The following is a 19602-nucleotide window of genomic DNA, read 5'->3' on the forward strand; positions in this document are numbered from 1 at the left end:
TGATGGTTGGTTTTTAAATAAATGAGGGATTGTATGTTACAACCTAACATGCAGTAGACCGATAATGTACCAAAGCTCAATAAAGCTTCACTTTTAAAAGTTGGGGTTAAACACGCTTCTGTTACGTTAAATTCAAAGGGCTATGAAAATCAGGAGAAATGTCTCAGCTTCTACTTCTGCCTGAGAGAAGAGCTGAGAGAAGGTGGCCACATTCAAGTAACACCCAGATGTGTAAACCGACAAATAGGGATCCAGCCAGCACATGATTCCATGCACATCGTCAGTAAGATTGGTACTATCTTATTTTAAAAGCAGAATTTCTCTTTGAGGCCCATTTGATAGAGTTTCTGGCTTATAAAAAGGAAGTCCCAGAAGGGGACAGCAACGCAGAGACACTTTTCTAGTTGGATGTGGGGACTGGAGCTGGCATCAACGAGAAGGCTATGTAGAACCCAGCTGGAAGGAGGAAACCAAATATTTATCAAGCCACTGCTATGAGCCACTTTGCTAAGTGCTATTTCATTTAACCTTTCCCATGAGGCTGTGAGGCAGTTACACTTTTCTCCACTCTACAAATAAGGAAACTAAAGACTAAATGGTTTGTCCAAAGTCACATAGCTAGAAAGTGGCAGTCAGATTTCCAACCCTAGGACCTGCAGCCTTAGGACGAAGGATAGGAAGTCCAGCTCAGAGCATGTGTCCTAAATCATTATCCCTTTCCTTTGGCACTCTACAAGCTTTTCTAACTAAATTAGAGAAAAAGAACCACTGCATTTTACAGTATAATCAACTATTTAAATTGTCTCAGAGTTGGTAAGAAGGAGCCCTTGTTTTCAGATTTGAAATGGAATAGGCTGTCTGTTTTTCCATATAATTCAATGTCGTATATGATTGCGCCTATAACATTCGACATGTATCCCATTCTTTAGGGCAAGCTTTAGTTGATATTAATAGGTGTAAATGAAGATCAGCATTCGAAGCATCTTCTGCAACATTTTTTTTCCAGCTCAGGCTCCCTTTGCCTGGGGAGCATTTACAGCCTTGACTTCGACAATGTACCGAAAGAGAGACAGCCCCAGGAACAAAGGAGTCAAAATGCATATTGGTCCTTGTCTATTCCAAACCCAGATTTTTGCTATAAACACTAAGTTGAGAGATTTTATGTAGACCAGTTCATGTGCAACGTACCATCACCTTAAAACACATCCAAACAAGGAGTTTTCAGAGATTATGAAAATTTTATTAACAAAGAAAATCTTCAGTATACACACCCCCTTAAAAACAACCGCCTTAAACGTGTAGGAAACACTTTGTTTTCTACTCATCACACCCTCAATGCCAGAAGAACAAAACTACAACACCAAAGTACAGACCAATATTTTCGAAGGGGATAATTGTTTGAGATAATGAAATACTAGAAAATTAGAAGAAACCAATCAAGGTATTCATTTCACAGGCTGAACCACTGAACCTTTATCCAAATGAATGTTTCCACTGTGAGTCAATATATGTGGCCATCGGCTCTTTGTAACACTACCCTGAAAACACAGCGTACATCTAAAAACATGATCAAGTTCTTTGAGTACAGTAAGAACTGAGGGCCAGCCTGATTCACAGGCTGTGTGTATGGCTGCACAGCAATGGTTCAGCGACAATCACTAGAAAAATGTAAAGGTATGCTTCATGATAGGATGCAATTAGTTTTTCAGGGCAACTTTTCAGTTCATTTCTGACCATCATTAACCGATCCACCGCTGTCCCCTGGAATCTCCCTCGGATACCCTCTACCCCACCCTTTACTAAACAAATCTATAAACATATTGCAGATATACTGCATGCAAGAGAGGAAGTATGAGAATATGAACAGATTCTAATGTCCTGGATACAAATAGAAAACACATAACGGGTTCTCGCTGTCAGAACACACTGATGTCTGCAGCTGAAAGCCCCTCAAAAGAGATCTTATCGAGATTTAACTCAAGGAAGGAAAAAAGTTAGGCCTGTTACTTGACTACAGTTTCTAGGGCCTGGTGTAGCTATATTTTTAGGAATGGCTCCAGGGATCTGCCTGCACAAATTTGGATGGAGCGAGGGAGGCACAGATGGTGGTCATGTGAAGGCACAGACCGATTGGGTGGGCTCAGTTACAAAGTCTGCACATTTAGGCTGCTGTATTCCTCCTATTTCAAGTGCTGCCAAGTCCCGGCTGTTCGCCTTCTTTCCAAAGTCTTGATTCATTTAATTCTCCTAAAGGAGGTGGAAGAGAAGGAGGATTGTGCAAATCTTACTGTTTTATGGTTTAGAAGAGACAGTCACCATCTTGGCACCTTGTCAGATTTTAAATGTAACATTTTGCTAAGTGTAAAGCTCGGTATCTGTTCCTTTTCTGTTGCCATTACTGTAACTTCAATATTTGCAAAACACAGCCTCAAAATACTTCAAATCCAGCTCAAAGCAGTTTGTTATTCATGCAACACAATTCTCACATGTATCAATACACAGTGAGTTTGCAGCACAGAAATCTTTTCTTTCTTTCCTTTCTAATTTTTTCATTTTATTTTTTGTTTCTCCTTCACTTATGAATTTTTTCTCTCTTTAGGGATTTAAGAATGATTCAAGCACCAATAGCAAAATCCCCATTATATATATATTTTATATATATATATATATATATATTTTATATATATATATATATATAATGTGTATATATATATATACACACATTATATATATACACATTATATATATGTGTGTGTATATATATATATATATATATATATATATATATATATATATCTCCTGATTATTACCAAGCTTATCACCATGTCAGTTCTTACTGGTTGCATTATTTAGAAAAAGGAAGCACATAAGCCAGAGTTATTCTACCATTTGAAATACCCTGTGAATCGCTTGTAAAGCATAGAGCACCTTAGTGTTGTGTAGAATTTAATTTTCTGATAGAAAAATTTGTAGTGTTTGCTATAAAAAATTGTTTAAGGTATTCAGGATGTGATTCCAATGATGCCTTATTCATAGTCATTAGCATTAAAGCACTGGTTTCTCACTCTTTAAAAAAGAGCCCACAGATTATCAGTCATTTTCTTTTGTAGGAAACTGTCAAAATCAAAATGGATTCAGTTATTGGAATTTTTTTAACAGGGTACAAAGTATTTTTTTAGGTCATCATCAGGAGGCTTGGTGTGTGTTGATGTAATTTTTGTGTATCAAACCTCTGCTCCAGAGTCATCCATTAAGCCCCCGATGTGCATTTTTGGCCTGAGCTAGTGTGTAGGAAGGCCATTTTTAAAGCAAGTCAATACATAAAAAAGTTTTAACATCTATCAGGTGTTTTATCTGGAGGGCATAAAATATTTACAATTCTCCAACTAACTTAACCCTTTTTATTTGGATATTCATATCATGTAATAATCGACACTATTGTCACAATCGATGGAATTATTCATATACCTCTTAAGGCAAACAAGGAAATGATTTTTTTAGAGTAGGATTTAATGATTAGTAAAATATATCAATAGGCAATGTGGAGAAGCAAATTAAGCTCAATTATCTTGAATTTCTGCTTTCAACAGAGCATACTAATAGAGAAAGTTTTTGGTAACATTTATGCTACATGAATTTGCATTCTGAGCTCCTTCCTTAAAACATTGATATTGTTCCAAATTCACTGATAACAATAACTAGAGAGAAAAGTCTCCCACCATAGGGTAGCTGTGCTCTTTTAAGTCGCAGTCACTTCAAAACAAAACCAAAAACTACCCTCCAAGTCAACGGCCAAATGTTCAAATAAGGACCTCAGAAAACATTAGTTTAAGGCTCTAGTTGACTGTGCATACAAATCAATAATAAGATTACATATCAAATATAATTTCATGAATGGGACACTTCAGCATTACTCAATCTTCATCAAAAGTACTTAGCTGCCAAGAGAGATACTTTACAACATATCACAAATGTGCTATTTGTATAAACATTTCCCATTACAAATGCTCTTGTTTCCATTTAAATGAGTATTTTTAACCTGAGCTATTAATAAAAAAAAAAAAATTTTTTTTTTCTCCCTTGTAAAGCTTGGCTTTCAGAAGAAAGAATCTTTAAGCCTCCTCTCTTGTGAGAGTAATTTCTCCAAATACCGACAGTGCCACATAAGTACAGCCAGGGCTCATTAAATAGACTTCTGAGCATAATTATAATTAACAATTAGCTAGAAATTAGTTTTAATGATTTGTTTTAGGTGACAGAATAGAAGCATAATGTAATTATTTTTAAACCTTCTATATCATTAAGAATACAACTACCACCAGCTTTCAATTACTGAGAAGCAGACAATCACCCAAAGCATTCACTAAGTGATCTATTTACAGATCCAAAATAAGGGAGCAGAAGAAAAAGGCCAGGGGCCCCAACACAGGTGTTTGTAATTATTTAGCCTTTTGCAAAGTCTCTTCCTTTTCTATTCTGCTCTTTTAAGCTGTTTCATGCCTTGAAGACATCTCTACCAGGGAAAATGAGAAAGACACGCTGGCTGTTCAGCTCTCCCCCTCCTCCTGCCCCCTGCCTTTCTCTGAGTCGTAGTGAGGATCACGGCGGGAGGGGGGAAAGGCCTGAAGGAAGATCCTACAAAATTTAGCAAGTGGGTCTGAAACTGTCCAAATCAAACTGGACTAACAGGAAAGAAGATTATATCAGTAATAGATAAAATGAGTATTAGGAATAGACTCCAGACTTTAAAGATAGTGCTATACCATTCTTTCCCTGTACCACGTTCTTTTAATATCCCAAAGTCAGTTTAGATCTTAAGAATTTTAAAAAAAAATACTATGGAAACCTGAGGAAATGCTCTTTCATTTCCTGAAAAATATAAAAATATTCATTTAGAACAGTGAATATTAGTTATGGTCAAATTTCATTTTTTCTTCATTTTCTTTCCCTTTTTTTCCTTTTTAAAAAAAGCTCAGCTAGTCAGGGTGCTGTTTTCTCTCCCACCTGAGAGCAAGAATGTCAGACCTTTGGCTGCTGACCTTCGGAAGTTGTCAGGGAACACATCCTGACACCCACGTAAAAGACCTGGTACCTGTGTTTCCACATCACAAAGCAGGCCAACAAGCACACAAGGCCGCAGACCAAGTTCAGAATCATCTGGATGAGTAAGAACAGTTTGAAAGTGCCAGTGATGCTGGTACAGTCAGTCACATCCCGGTACACAAAGGTCCTGCTGAGGGGCTCGGACGAGGGCAGTTTGCACTGGCAGGCGTCGAGCGTGGTTCCACAGGTAAACTGTGTGAGCTGTGCATAGTGGTGAGCGGCGAACGCCACGGCCAGCACACAGACCGTCAGGCCAAGGGCGCTCAGCAGGAAGTACAAGAGCTGCAAGAAAGCAGAAGAAAACCTTCCCAGTTACGGAGAGCGTTGGATGACTATTGACAAAGCTAAAAAAGAAAAGCTCTTCTTCTTCTTCTCTCCCAAGAAGTCCCCTGATGGAGGGGCTGTCTCTCCTCAGAAACATGGTACCCAAGACACGGCAATGGCTCGTTATGGACTGTTAGTGAGCAATCTGGTCACAATCTGAAAAACTCTGATCATATTTTAATTCGTCGTACAGATGTCGGGTGTTTTTCATGAATTGAGCCAACATTATTTGCTTGATTTGGGGATGTTTGTATATGGATGTAGCAGGCAGCTTAGATGACGCCCAAACACAAAAGCCATCCCTGAAAGGCATACTGTGCTTGTTTTGACCTTAACAACTGCTGATACAAAGACTGAAACAAGACTAGGAAGTAGAGAACAAATTTCTTCAATGTCAACACTGTGTTGGCCAAAATTGGCAATGATTGGTCAACTAGCAACATGGGTTAATAAAAAAGACTATATTCAATGGAGTGGTTGCCAAACTATGTCCAGGAAGGCCAGGATCCCCAGTGAGAGGTTGGTGGGAGAAAAAAAAATTATGGTTCCAGAAGGTAGGTGACTTGATCACCTACAAGTCTCATCCCAAGTCCACCTATAACCATGTAGTTTCTGAGCATAAAAATAAGCTGTAAATGGTCCCTCGGCCACCGAGGTTCTGAACACCGTTGGCTTATGTGTTAGCCTTGGAATGGAAAAGTCTGGTTAAAGTTCTAACTCTGCTACTAAAGAACCATGGCATCCCTGAACAACTCAGACATTTACCCTACACCTGAAGTATTTTGATCAAAAATTGTGGGTTCTTGTTGACATGGCCACAATGTAAACCATTTTACAGAACAAGAAATCTTGTGATTGGACTTCCCTACTGAAAACCTTTCTCTTAATGGCCCGACCTACTGAGGATCTAGATAAGGAACACAGTACCCAGCTGTTGGGACTGGTGTACTGAACCCAGTTCTTAGTGCAAGATTTACATTCTCATAGTCAGAAGTTGCTCATAGAGCAATTCTGCTGAACGTGAACTCTTCAGAGGAAGATTAGTCACGTCCAGGTTCAGATGAAAGTTACTCTGAAAAGATTATGCCCTCCGCCCCGCCTCCAACTAATTGCAACTCAAAATAAAAACACGTATGCAAGATTATAAAATATGTGTGCATAAGTCCTCCAGATGAGTGATTTTGCACACAGGGACAATTTCAAATGTTTTCAAGCCTTAAATATAGAATACTTAAAATTTTATTTTTTCTTTCTTGACTGGTGTGTGTGTGTGTGTGTGTGTGTGTGTGTGTGTGTGTGTGTGTGTGTGGTTGCCCTGAGCATGTGTCTGGTTTGCCTGGAAGCTTCACTGCGGACACAGGAAGAGAGTGGACCCGTTTCATCTTCCTATGGCTGCACGAGCAAAGAGCGCAGGGGTTCTTTGGATCTTCTCATCAAAAATATCTTAAACACGCACTCTCTTTTTCATTTTCAAATCATACGAAGGATTGTCAAATACAACCCACATTTCTTCATCTGTGAAATAGTTTATGGAAACATCTATCTCAGGGACATAACAAGGATAACTTATACTGAACACGTTTAGCCTCCCTTGGAGGAAGGGAACCAGAAAAACACACAGTGGCACCGTTTCAAAAATTTAAGAGGAAATATTTAATCTGTGCTATTGAGTGCATCACCTTGGTCCTGCCTGTCGCCCAAATTTTCAGTGGCCATATTTTCTGCAAAAAAAAAAAAAAAAAAAGTAGTTCTTGGGCTAAAAAGTATGGATTTATTTTGTGGGGCCATTGGGGCAGGATATTTGAATTATTCTGGGTTGTTTTGAAATATTCAGGCGACGACTGACTTCAAACTCTGATGCCAAGGGCCGAATTAAATTGTGCTGGCCGTGTCGTGCGTGCCTGCCCATGGCAGCTGCATTTCCAGTGCCGGCGTCAGGGAACTGGGAACTATTTGCTCTGGGAACACAGAGACATGAGTGACTATGCCAGCAGGGAGGGCCCAAATTAAGGGATAATTTTTCACCTGAGAGTCATCTGCTTAGCAGAATGGCCCCAGTTGGAGTTTTCTTCATACACTTTATTGCCATCAGTGGATGGGACTACGGAGGTCCTGTCATAACTCTCTCCCACACACTCATCCTTAAGATAGAGAATTTCTATAACATCCACCGGGGCATTATCTTGAAACAATGACAATAATCCCTCGTTCTCGATCTGTAAATTATTCAAATAGCTGCAAAAAATATTCTCTCATAACCATCACAAAAATCCGTTTGCTGAAGTGAGAGTTTTGTCTCTTCTTAAAAGATAACTTTTGGGCCCAAAGAGCAAAAGATTTGCCCAAGACTTCTACCAAGTACACAGCAGTGCCTGGTGATGGTTACAGGCATGGACTGGGGAGCAGACAGCCTGAGTGAGAATCCCCGTTCTCCCCTCCATAACTATGAACCTTGGGCAAATTAAATCAATCGCATGGGTACCTTTGTTTCTTCATCTAGCACCTAAGTCACAGGATTACTCTAAGGATCAAAAGAATTGATACATGTAAAGGGCTTAGAACAGTGGCTGGTAGGCAGTAGCACTATTTAAGTATTCTTGAAATGAATAAACACATTAGTAGCCTTGGAAAGAGCTGCCAGTTCTCAGGACTTTTAGGATATCAACCCTATACTGGCTTTGTGTTATTCTATGTCACGTGGGAGTAACAACACACCCTTGGCTTGTAGAAAGGACGTGCACATTTACACAAGCACAGAGACTGCTCACTTTTAATTGAGCATCTTAAATATGCTAGAAGCCTCAAGAGCACAAACAAAAGCCATGCCCCTCAGCTCCTTTAAATATGAATACATTTTCATTGGTGCATGAGCTCACACATTGTGATTCTGCCTCTCCCACTGCAGGAAAGCATCGGGCCAAGTAAGCAAGAGTGAGCCACGGAATCAAGTTTCTTATCCATTTCAAGACATAAATATAGACTTGATCGGCCAAGGCCTGTGGGCTACATCTGCAGCGCTGTAGCATTTTTCCTTCGCGGCTTTTAACTCAGCTGACAGCAACAAGCTTCTGGGTCAGAATCTGTAATTTAAAATCAAGTGGCTTGTTTTACCTATACGGCACGAATAACTATCAATAAGAGTGTTTACGATGACCTTGGGAAGGCCAGCAAATATATTTTGATACCAGCGGGGCTCGGGACGCATCTGTCTTGCCTGTGTCAGTCCGGGCGGCCGGCACTGCGCAGCGGGCGGAGGCGGACGCCCCCGGCGCTTATGTAACCCCAGCGCCCGGGCGCGCCCCGCGCTCGCCGCCTCTAATTGGTACCCGGCCGCCGCTTCAACGTTCAGAGGCTTCGGGAGGAGGGCGGTTCGGCTTCGATTTAATTACCTTCCCGGTGGCAGGCATGGTAAAGCCCCTCTGCTCCTCGATGTGCAGGAGGCTGCGGAGGTAGCCCGGGGGCCTCCTGGATGTGGGCCCTGGGCCACTGCGCCTGCAATGCCCTCGTGGGGAATGTGCCCCGGAGTGTTTTTGCACGCACACGAACCAGACACGTTTCTGAAAATCATCAAGGTGAGCCCCGAGAAAACAGGGCCAAGAGGATAGGCAGGAGGCCCAATCAGCGGCCGGATGGCCCGCCGAGCCCAGGAGCAGAACTTGGGAGCAGAGCCCGGGGAGAAAGATGGAAGGCGCCGGCGGCTTACAGGGCTTGCCAAAGGGCCGCCAGAGAAGACTGTGCTAGCTTGAGATGAAAAGACAAGCCCCTGTGGCCACTGTCTGTAAGGAAAAGGGACGTGTGTGGACGTGTGTGGGTGTGTGGGTGTGCACGCGCGCGTGCTAGCGCAGGCTGCAGTGAGCGCGGGCATCACCCCTGTATTGCTTGTCCTGACTATCTGGGCGTTCAACAGAAGGAAATAAATTCGCCACCAAAGCTTGGTCCAGGGTTATCAACACGTAAGCACCAAAATGCGGTTTTGCTAGTGAGAAACACCTCATGAAGATGCATTTTATTCCTTCTCCCCCAAATGATGTGAGGAGCACAAGGGAAGTCCGCTGTAACCTGTTGTGCCTTTGGAAAACCTGGAGATTGACGGAGCTCATTTTCGACCTGAAGGTAATATAGCGGGCACCTTAGAGAGCTGGCAGCAAGCATCACTAAAGGTCACATTCAGGAGAAGAGAAAAGTACCTCTGTATTTGTCAGTGTCTGTCACAGGTGAAAAAAAAAGATAGTTAATGAGATCTTCCTAGTGGTGAATTCTCAGTCTGGCTGACATTGGCAGTGACTTTTTTATTTTTTAATTTTTTTGTCCTTGCTCCTTATTTTAAATGCAGACGTTGAGATGGCTTTAGGGGCCTCTGTGAAGATGTTTCTGCTGTTTGCTGGGATCATGGTGGAGAGGGGGATGAGGGCATTTCACAGAAACTGGTGAACCTAGTTTAGAGCCCTTTTTACCTAATGAATGAAATTCCCATAATTTAACAGATCATTTCTTACTAGGCTTTAAAAAAAAAAATCATCACTAAGCCTTGCAGTTTATTCAGACTTCTACCAAAAAAGTAAACATGCACTGATGTCTGCTCTATCTGGCCTTCTTTTAAGGGACACCCTCAGACAGAAAAAGTAAAATTTCCAAGGTCGGGGCGGGGGGCATATCCACCAAAATTGTAACTCTATCAATTTTTAAAATAGCATCCATTGAATTTTTAAATTAGAAGAGTTACATCTAACTATTGAAGAACATCTCAAAATTGAAGAAAAAGACTACACAATGTAGGTATAATCCCACCACTCAGAGAAACTATTTTTTCTATGCACATAAGAGCTATTTGTTTAATTTCCGTAGGATCATAGCATACATTTTGTGTAGCCAGTTTCTTTTTGCTAGTTAAAATAATTTGAATATTTTATTCACTAATTACTCTTTTATGACATGACAAATATATATATATGTATGTATATATGAGCACATTGCTTTTTTATGTCAATAGCTTTTATATCAATATACTAGAATATACTAACATCTTACAAAAGAGTATCCAGTTTTTATGTGTTTTCTTATAGAAGAAAAGAGACAATGTGACTAGACCCCAAAAAAACCCCAAACAAAACAAAACCAACATTACAGAAAGCTTTTTGTTCTCTGCTACAGGAGTTGAAAGAAAATGTAGGAATTTGATTTCTACTAACTCTGATTTCTGAGTGGGGTGTTTATCTCCCTAAACTCTGAAAGGGTGTGTCTGTGTTTCCCTTTGGAGCAGATTCTACTGTGCAGTGAAAATGCTGTGTACTTGAATTGGCTCCAAGCAAACGCAGTGTCTCTAAAAAAAAAGGCACTCAAGGAAAGGCACACACACTTGTTAAACCAAGCATACCCCAACCTCCTGCCTTTGCCCTCAGATTCTTGGCACAGGTCATTTGGATGTACCCAATGTACTTTTTCTGTCTCAGTGATCCCACCTACCAAGGGAAATACACTTAGACTGCTTCATTATTAAAACATTCTTAAAAAAAACCCCAATATGGGGAAGTGGGCACTGATATAGACACTTTTTCCCTGGCCAAGTGTTTTGCTGAACTGATGAATTTTCAATTTTCCTTTTAAGGGCATTGGAGGGCACTTCATATGCTCCGTGCCAATCCAGTTCATGGAAATTAAGACTTAAAAAAAAATAAATCAGCATTACCTTTGGGGCCTGGATGAATGCCCTCCTAAAACATTTTTTGGCCTGTCTAAAAATGCAATTTCTAGAATAATCAGATATACAACCCCTTAAAAAGTCCTCCTTAATTTTGTACTCGTGTTTCCTTCTATGTGATGATAAAAGAGAAAGAAAAATGACAACTTACTTTCATGGCAAACTGGATACATGTCCGTTCGTCAACTTGATAGGAGACACAAAGCATAAACAAACCAAGATAGGCCACTAAGCAGACCTGCAATGGAGAACAGGGATGAAAGGTTGTTATCAAGGAAAGCTGTGCATTCTAATGACATCAATCTCAGTGTCTTTCACCAGTAACGTCCTTGTTATCAAGGTGTTCATTTCATTTGCTTATCTTTATGTGCTATTTTTCCTCAGCTTGTGGAACAGAGTTTTAAAACTAGGAAAATCAATTTATTTCAATTTAGCCAGTATTTATTAAGTCCTTTTGATGTGCCAGGTGCTGTACAAGGTCCTTCAGCGCATACAATGATGAACAAAATTTCCTCAACCTCAGTAACTGTACGGTCCAGGCCAGGCCACGATAAGTGCACACACTATTCTAAGGCAGGGCATTCTGTGTCAAATGCTATTCAGAGAAGTACAAAAAGAAGAAAAAAATAACATTGAATTGGGCAATTAAAAAAGCCTTCACTAAAGAGGTGGATTTGAAATGGTCCTTGAAAGGGATGGTGATAATAATAATGATCACTACCAGTTACTGAATACTTACTTTGTGCTGCGGCTCTTCTAAGGCCTTTGTATGGATTTCTTCAAGTAATCAGCACAAACCCCTATGAAGTAGGTGCTATTATGACCCTCATATTATAAATGAGGAAACAGAAGCACAAAGCTAGTAAATGATGGAACCAGCCCTCAAACCAGGTAGCTTGGGTGAAACAGTATGAGCGTAGGCGGACGCAGGACCGTGTGTGGAAAGAATAGCAAACATGTATCTACAGTTGAAATAACAAAATATAGAGCAGAAAATGTAGGTGGAAAGTCTGGGGATGTAGAACTGATTTAGGAAGTAGTGGGGTTCCCTTGAACATTTCTGAGCAGGGGAATGACATGATTCAAGACATGTTTCTGGAAAATGAGCAGTGGTGTTGGGTGGGTTGGCGATGAGAACATCAGAATCTTATTTTACTAATCTAAGCAAGATTAATCTATCAGGTGAGCCAGAGCTCAGAGGGTGGTGGGCAAAGTCAGAGAAAGAGGTGAGAGGAAAGGTGTAGTAAAAGTAAAATGTATACATCTTGGCTATTGCATGACCAGTGGGAGGACACTGGAGTGGGAGAAATAGAAAGCCATCTCCAAGTTCTTGAATGTCAGTGATGGAAAGAGTGGGGGGGTGCACCTGACCCAAAGAAGGCTGGCAGGAGGCATGGCAACTTTGAGAGAAAACATACTCCATTTTTAAAACAATTTTTTAAATCGAAGTGTAGTTAATTTACAATGTTGCGTTAGCTTCAGGTGTACAGCAAAGTGATTCAGTTATTTATATATATATTTAGGTTCTTTTCCGTTATAGATTATTACAAGACATTGAATATAGTTCCCTATGTGATACAATAGGTCCTTGTTGTTTACCTACTTTATATACAGTAGTGTGTATCTGCTAATCCCAAACTCCTAGTTTATCTACCCCCTCACCCCCCGCTATCCCCTCTGGTAACCATAAGTTTGTTTTCTATGTCTGTGAGTCTATTTCTGGTTTGTAAATAAGTTCATTTATATCATCTTTAAGAGTCCACATATAAGTCATATCATATGATATCTTGCTTTCTCTGTCTGACTTACTTCACTTAATGTGATAATCTCTAGGTCCATCCATTGTTGCAAATGGCATTATTTCATTCCTTTTTATGGCTGAATAATGTTCCATTATATATATATATATATATATATATATATATATATATATATATATATCTCCCCAGAGAAAACACTAGTTCGAAAAGATACACGCACCCCAATGTTCATTGCAGCTCTATTTACAATGGCCAAGACATGGAAGCAACCTAAGTGTCCAGCGACAGATGAATGGATGAAGAAGATGTGGTATATAAAACCTACTCGATTTGATTTTCTTTTTAGTGGTGCATTGGAGTTTCTTAAACTGTGATTTAGAGTTTCTAATCAAAGCATACCTATTCACACTCAACTTTGGAAACCTTAAAAGGTTGCTAAGTTCTACTTTAGGATGAAAAACATACGCAACAAAATTGCATTTTCTGATAAGCACAATTTTCCTAGAGACGATGTTGGAAGGGTGGCTAAGAGTCACCCAGCAAGTCATTAGATGGCTGGTTTGGTGGTACTCATAACTCCTACCCCCAGGGCCAGCTTTGAACCTCGGACCTGCTAGGGTGGTAGAGCTGTTTATTTACAAAGCCAACACAACATTTTAAGGTAGCGCCTCTATCCTATTCTCCCCTTGATTACAAAATCAGTAAGTGGCTTGTGCCCTCACTGGTTCCCAAGTTGCAGGTTTAGGTTTCCACTGGACTGTGAAGCCAGAAGCCAAGCCTTCCTTGAGTACAGGCTGTTTTCAGGGTTTTCCACCATTAGGACAGGCTGATGGTTAAAAGCAGAGATGACATTCCTAGTTCCAGAGACAAAGCGTGGGCTGGAGAGGGCTGGGTAGAAAACAAAGCAGATAGGACCCACAGAGACAGCTTTTCAGCAGAGCACCGGCAGATGTGGAGGTAATGACACTGAAGTTGTTTGTGTAACCCACAACGTGGCCATATTTCCAAGGCAGGGATGAAGTTCCTTTTCAAAACTCTTTTAAAAATATATCTAACCAATATATCTAATTGAGGTATAAGTTTGATAAGGCCTGTAATGGCTTACTATGTATTTTCAAATTAAGAATTTACGGAACTAGGGACTTCCCAGTGGTAAAGAATCCACCTTCCAATTCAGGGGACGCGGGTTCGATCCCTGGTCAGGGAACTAAGATCCCACGTGCTGCGGGGCAACTAAGTCCGCACACCACGACTGCTGAGCTTGCACGCCTCAACGAGAGAGCCCATGTGCCACAAACTACAGAGCCCACGCACTCTGGAACCCACGAGCCACAACTAGAGAGAGAAAACCCGCCCGCCACAACTAGAGAGAAGCCTGCACGCCACAACAGAGAGTCCACGCTGCAACGAAAAGATCCCTCGTGTCTCATTGAAGACCCCTCGAGCTGCAACTAAGACCCGAAGCAGCCAAAAATATAAAGAAAATAAATAAGTAAAATTTTAAAAATGCTTTAAAAAAAAGAATTTGCAGAACTAAAACAATGGAAGAAAGACCTTTTTTTTTTGGTTATTGGCAAGAAACCCAATGGAAGCTTCTAAACTTGCTTGTGGGGATGGTTAGATCCCTAAGTACGTGCCTGGGCTCACTTGTTAGCATCTGTCTGCAGGTGCACGGGGTCAGGCTCTCTCCTACATAACTATCTTTGTCCCTAGAGGCTATTGTGAAGTTGGCAATTGCCAAAACTCTCCCCTTTGTCTTCATGAGAGACACATTCCAACAATCGAGCCTAAATGACCAGTATCTTAAAAATCTGACTCTGCCTTCCTTGAACAAATTTTTCTACTTCAGTAGTGTCTACTTCTATGAAGCCTTAATTTAGCCTGGTTTCCAGCAAGAAGTTGCACAAGAACATATAACCTCACTCTAGAGTATTTCACTTAGTCAGTCGACAGAACTCTTTTTGAGGCCAGACTCTTTTAACAGCTCCAGGAACTGAGCGGTGAAAAACCAGTCTCAGCCTTCAAGGAGCTCTCAGTTCAGTGGGAAGGAGAGGAGAGTGAAGTTACAATACCATGTAAGTTTTAGGACCGTGTCTGCTGTAATACACTGAAGGGGTGATTAACCTGAAGGCAACTTGAAGAAACTTCCTGGAGGAAGATGGATTTTGAAAGGTAAGCAGAAATTAAGCAGAAGGATGTTAGGAAGAGTAGAGCAAGTACTAGTGAGTACAAAAGCATGGAGAAATGCAGAGTAAACATTGAGGTCTCCCAGAGCTCTGGTGCAGAGGATGGGGGAAGAAAAAGCCAAAGGTGAGCTTGTAGAGATGGGCAGGAAGTAGGTCACGAGGAACTTTTATTTCAATCTAGGACATTTGAAGCAAGGGAATCATGTGATCATCGTTGCCTTTTAGAATGGTCTCTGTGGCTGTGAAGAATGGATTGGGAAGGGAAGACCAGCTGGGAGGCTGTTCTCCATCTATGGAGAAATGATGAGTGCCTGAGCTCAGGTAGCAGTAGGGACCGAGAGTAGGTGTGTTTGAGTGATGTTAAGGAAGCAGAATCCAAGGTTCTAAGAACTGATTAGAGGTGAGGGCTGAATGAGAGGGAGGAGTAAGCAAGGTGCTCAGCTACCTGATTTGAGCTGACAGGTGGATGGAGTTCACGTTTAGTAAGGCACAAGATACAAGAGGAAGAGCAGAATGGGAATGGAAACAGATAATGCCCACATGAACTCAAATCTCAGACACGTGGGCCTAGAACTCAGGAAAGGTCTTAGCTGAACATAAGCCCTTAAAGCAATGGAAACCATCAGAAATGCTGGGTCACCCAGAAACAGTCTAGGGAAAACAAAAAAAGGCCAAGGAAGTTACCCAGTTATGAAGAACCATTGAATAGTTTGAACAGAAAGCATCTCAAATACACTTCGTATAACTTTGGTTGTACATCATGACATGTCTAAATACTATGAAACTGATCATCCTTCTGGATTTTCGGAAGTTTCACTTCTAGGTCCTAGTGTAGGATATTTGCTATAAAGCCTGGATCAATCCAACATATTTTATTTTATTTTGATATTTATTATTTATTTATTTGGTTGCGCCGGGTCTTAGTTTTGGCAGGTGGGCCCCTTCGTTGCGGCTTGCAAACTCTTAGTTGCGGCATGCATGTGGGATCTAGTTCCCTGACCAGGGATCAAACCCGGGCCCCCTGCATTGGGAGCGAGGAGTCTTAACCACTGCACCACCAGGGAAGTCCCAATCCAACATATTTTAATTTCTTGGCCTTCTGATAGGGCTCAATCAGCCCTGGGAGGGGTGGGGAGTTCATTTTCTTACCTACAGATTTGCATATTAGAACTTCTTTATCAGAGAGTTTATTGGAGTTTAGAATGCAAGCACTTTATAGAAGAGTAGTATTTATTGAACACTTAAAACTGAAGGCTTTATGGCCACGGGGAGGAAACCAGATTTCTCATGCCAGACTAAGGGTCTTGTTTTCTGAGTGGGCAGGACGTGGGCGCACCAGGAAGACAGGGTGTTCTGGCTTCCCAGGGCGGGGAAGGAGGAGCTCTTGTTAATGAGTAGTGATACTCGCCAGGCCTCTCTGGGACAACATTCTTGGATTCTGGGCCAGGGCTTCCACTGGATATGGTGAGGTGAGGGCCATGGAAGAGGAAAAAGGCAGTTACATAAGATTTTCAAGAAGGCACCCATTGGACCAGGGGCGGACAGGTGGTATCACTGAACACAAAACCAGACAAGACGTGGGTGGCACTGGGAAAACTAGTGCTGAAAGGGCAGCTAGCCCTGAAGAGCTTGTGAACATTTAGTTCATGTACAGATGGATAATTATGTTGATAAGAAAAGCTTGAAACGATTTTTTTAGTGAAAAAAAGAAAAAAATCCCATCATTTTAAACCTGTTTTTGGATGCATGTTTCTGCAAGCTGTTTAGCAAGAAGAGAAAACCTAAGTCGCAAACTCCACATTCTGTCTAAAGATGTTCTTTGTCTGCTCAGAGTGAAGACTGCATTCTCTCTTGAGATTTAGAAAGTTAAGCAGAGTTGAAATGTTCTCTGAATGTTAAATCCATTTCTAGATGTACGAGTCCTGAGTCTTGTCACACTTTGCTTGTGTTATTCCTGCAGTGGTACCTTTTGAGGATTGGCTTATTGTGAATAAAAAGTGAATGGTGGATGGACCCGGCTCTTGGAGATTTACCTACATCTCATTTTTTTCCTTTTCATTTTGGCATAGCTAGAAGGTATCACCCTAAAACATTCTGTGAGAATGCGAATTATTGGTATTTACTTCGCTCCATGGCATATTTATATTCTGGTCTTGTGACATTCACGCAACCTCCAATTTATTTGTTTTCTTCTTTTTGTTGTTGACAGAGCTGCTTGACAGGGCTATCTGGAGAATACAACCTCCCCTGTCAAATGTCTTTCAAGGTTTCTCTCCTCCTTCCATCCCCCCCTTTCATTTGTGTACCTGAAATGTGACTCTATTTCTGTTAATCAATTGTTCACCTTTGTATTTAAAGTGCTTTATTTCAGTCAATATAGTAACAAGATGAACTCTCCTCTCATATTTGCACAGCCAGTTGATCAACAAGAGATGTAGCAGAACTGTACATATTTCTCTGGATATTTCTTAAGAGAATTTCTATGGGTTTTCACCTATTTAATAGAATTTAAGGTAGAGTATTAGAAATAATTTTCAACAAATGATAGATACATTGCAATATGTCAAATGAATGCAGTCTCACTCAGGAGAATTGCTTATTAATACATAGTTTATCAGAGATTTAAATAATATACAAAAGAATATTTCATGAGAATCTATTAAAGGATGTTAATTGGATCAAGATTTCAGAAGGATGGGATAGAATATTTTAGCATAACTTAAGCATTTTTACTAGATTCTCATTGCCACTGCCTCTGGTAAGACAATGTCTAAGCTAGTGGTTCAGAGTTGCTTGGAGGGCTTGGTGAAAACTCCCTTATCTCCAGAATTTTTGATCCAATAGGTCTGGGGTGGAGACCGAGAATTTGCATTTCTAATAAATAAGGCCACACTTTGAGAACAATTAGTCTAAGCTAAAAACATAGTCTTCTAAATGCTGATGCCTAGTATGGGTTTTATCTGAACGGTTAGGGGTTAGGAGTTATACACTGACTAGTGGAGTTTCCTATAGAAGAGTTGTTTATTGTAAGTAATAATGGGATGTAACAACAATAGTTTCCCCATAAATAAATTTAGTCATGGCTATTGTAGCAAAATTCCTTAAAATTGGAGGGAAAAATCCTTCGTCTTCATCACTTCTTAAATATGACCTCATTCTAGAGCCCGTGGCCTCAGCGAGTGTGGTTGATGGTTTGGGAGCATCTCTAAATCATCACTTAGTGTGATGTGGCACTCTGCTACTGTTGACAGGCAAAGCCCACTCCACTGCAAGCCAAAGCAAAGCAGTCATCCAAAACTGGACCATCTCTCCATCGGTGTGCTGGTAAACGTTTAACAACCAGCTGTAGGGGTGGGAGCTGCTATTTGTAGCACTTGCTGATTTCCATGGTATAAATACTTCTACCAGTGCTGCTTTCAAGCTACCGATGTGAAGTCACTGAGCACAGGGTTGGGAAGAGATGTGCACAATCAGCTTTCACGAGCCCATCAGAGGTGCCCTAGGCACCCCGCACCCCTACCACACTGTCTGCCCATTGGAGTCCCTCCTCTTATTTTAGAAGCATCTGGTTACCAAGTGGGATTAGTTTGTAACTAAAGAGTAAAGTTTGGCACATTACTCTTTATTAGTTGTTTGGAATCCCTGAAACCAGCCTACAGAATCAGTATAAAGGTGCAGGGGAGTGAGCCAGGGAGAAATCCTAGTACTCAGTTCCTAATTTGTGAAAATGGAGTAAGAATCATGGCAACGTAATCTTTGAGATCTTGTTATTCACGGCCACCCCAGTGAAGGTATCACTCCCCAGCTGAGTCGAGCTCAACAACTTTTATTGTGGTAGGCGCTAGGAATATGCAGAATAAGATATGGTCATTGCTCTTTAGAAATTTACAGTTTAAGCCCCACTTTGCAGAGAAACTGAAGCACAGGAAAATTGATTGCCATGGGTAATGCCATCTGACCAGGCTAGGCCAGGTGTAAAAATGAGCAGCCCACAGCAGCTCATTCAAAGCCCTCCTTCCTGGTCACTCATCAAAATCTATCATGCTTTCTATAATGTAAGGGACATTGAATCAACTGTGATTTTTTTTCCCTGCTGTGCATTACTTTTTAAAGACAACAGAAAGTTTGGTGTTAATCAGATAGGATTTAAATATGGTAGAATGATGAAGTCATCCCTCCCCACATTTATTATTATTATTAATTATTATTATTTTAAATTGCATTTTAAGGTAAAAGCAAGATAATAGGATTAAAAAATAATCAGATGAGGTAAGAAAGGTAAAAATAACACTCAAAAGCATGAAACATCAAGTAACAGTTCATTCAACTGGTGGTTACTGCTTCTTTAGTTTTGTTAAAACCAAGTCTAGAACTACAATCAAGGAGACAGTGTTGCATAGTGGAAGAAATGTGGGCTTCAGAGCCTGAATCTTGACCTGCTGCTTTACTAGCTAAATGATCTTGGACAAAGCAATTTAATTCTTCTTAGCCTTGGTTTCCTTATCTATGAAATGGAAACAATAATGCCTTC

General features: G+C 40.8%; 1 protein-coding gene across 1 annotated transcript in view; it reads right to left on the minus strand.

Annotated features, from left to right (window-relative positions):
• Nucleotides 1–1218: 1218 nt before the first annotated feature.
• The window catches only part of SSPN (sarcospan), a 40840-nt gene continuing 22456 nt past the window's right edge, over nucleotides 1219–19602 (minus strand). The window contains exons 2-3 of the mRNA XM_082419876.1: nucleotides 11277–11363; nucleotides 1219–5385 (exon numbers count right to left, since the gene is read on the minus strand). Coding sequence (XP_082276002.1) covers nucleotides 5020–5385; nucleotides 11277–11363 — 453 coding nt within the window. The 3' untranslated portion in view covers nucleotides 1219–5019. The remainder of the gene's footprint in view (nucleotides 5386–11276; nucleotides 11364–19602) is intronic.

Source organism: Balaenoptera physalus (assembly GCF_965194825.1).
Source record: "Balaenoptera physalus genome assembly, chromosome: 13".
NCBI lineage: Eukaryota > Metazoa > Chordata > Mammalia > Artiodactyla > Balaenopteridae > Balaenoptera > Balaenoptera physalus.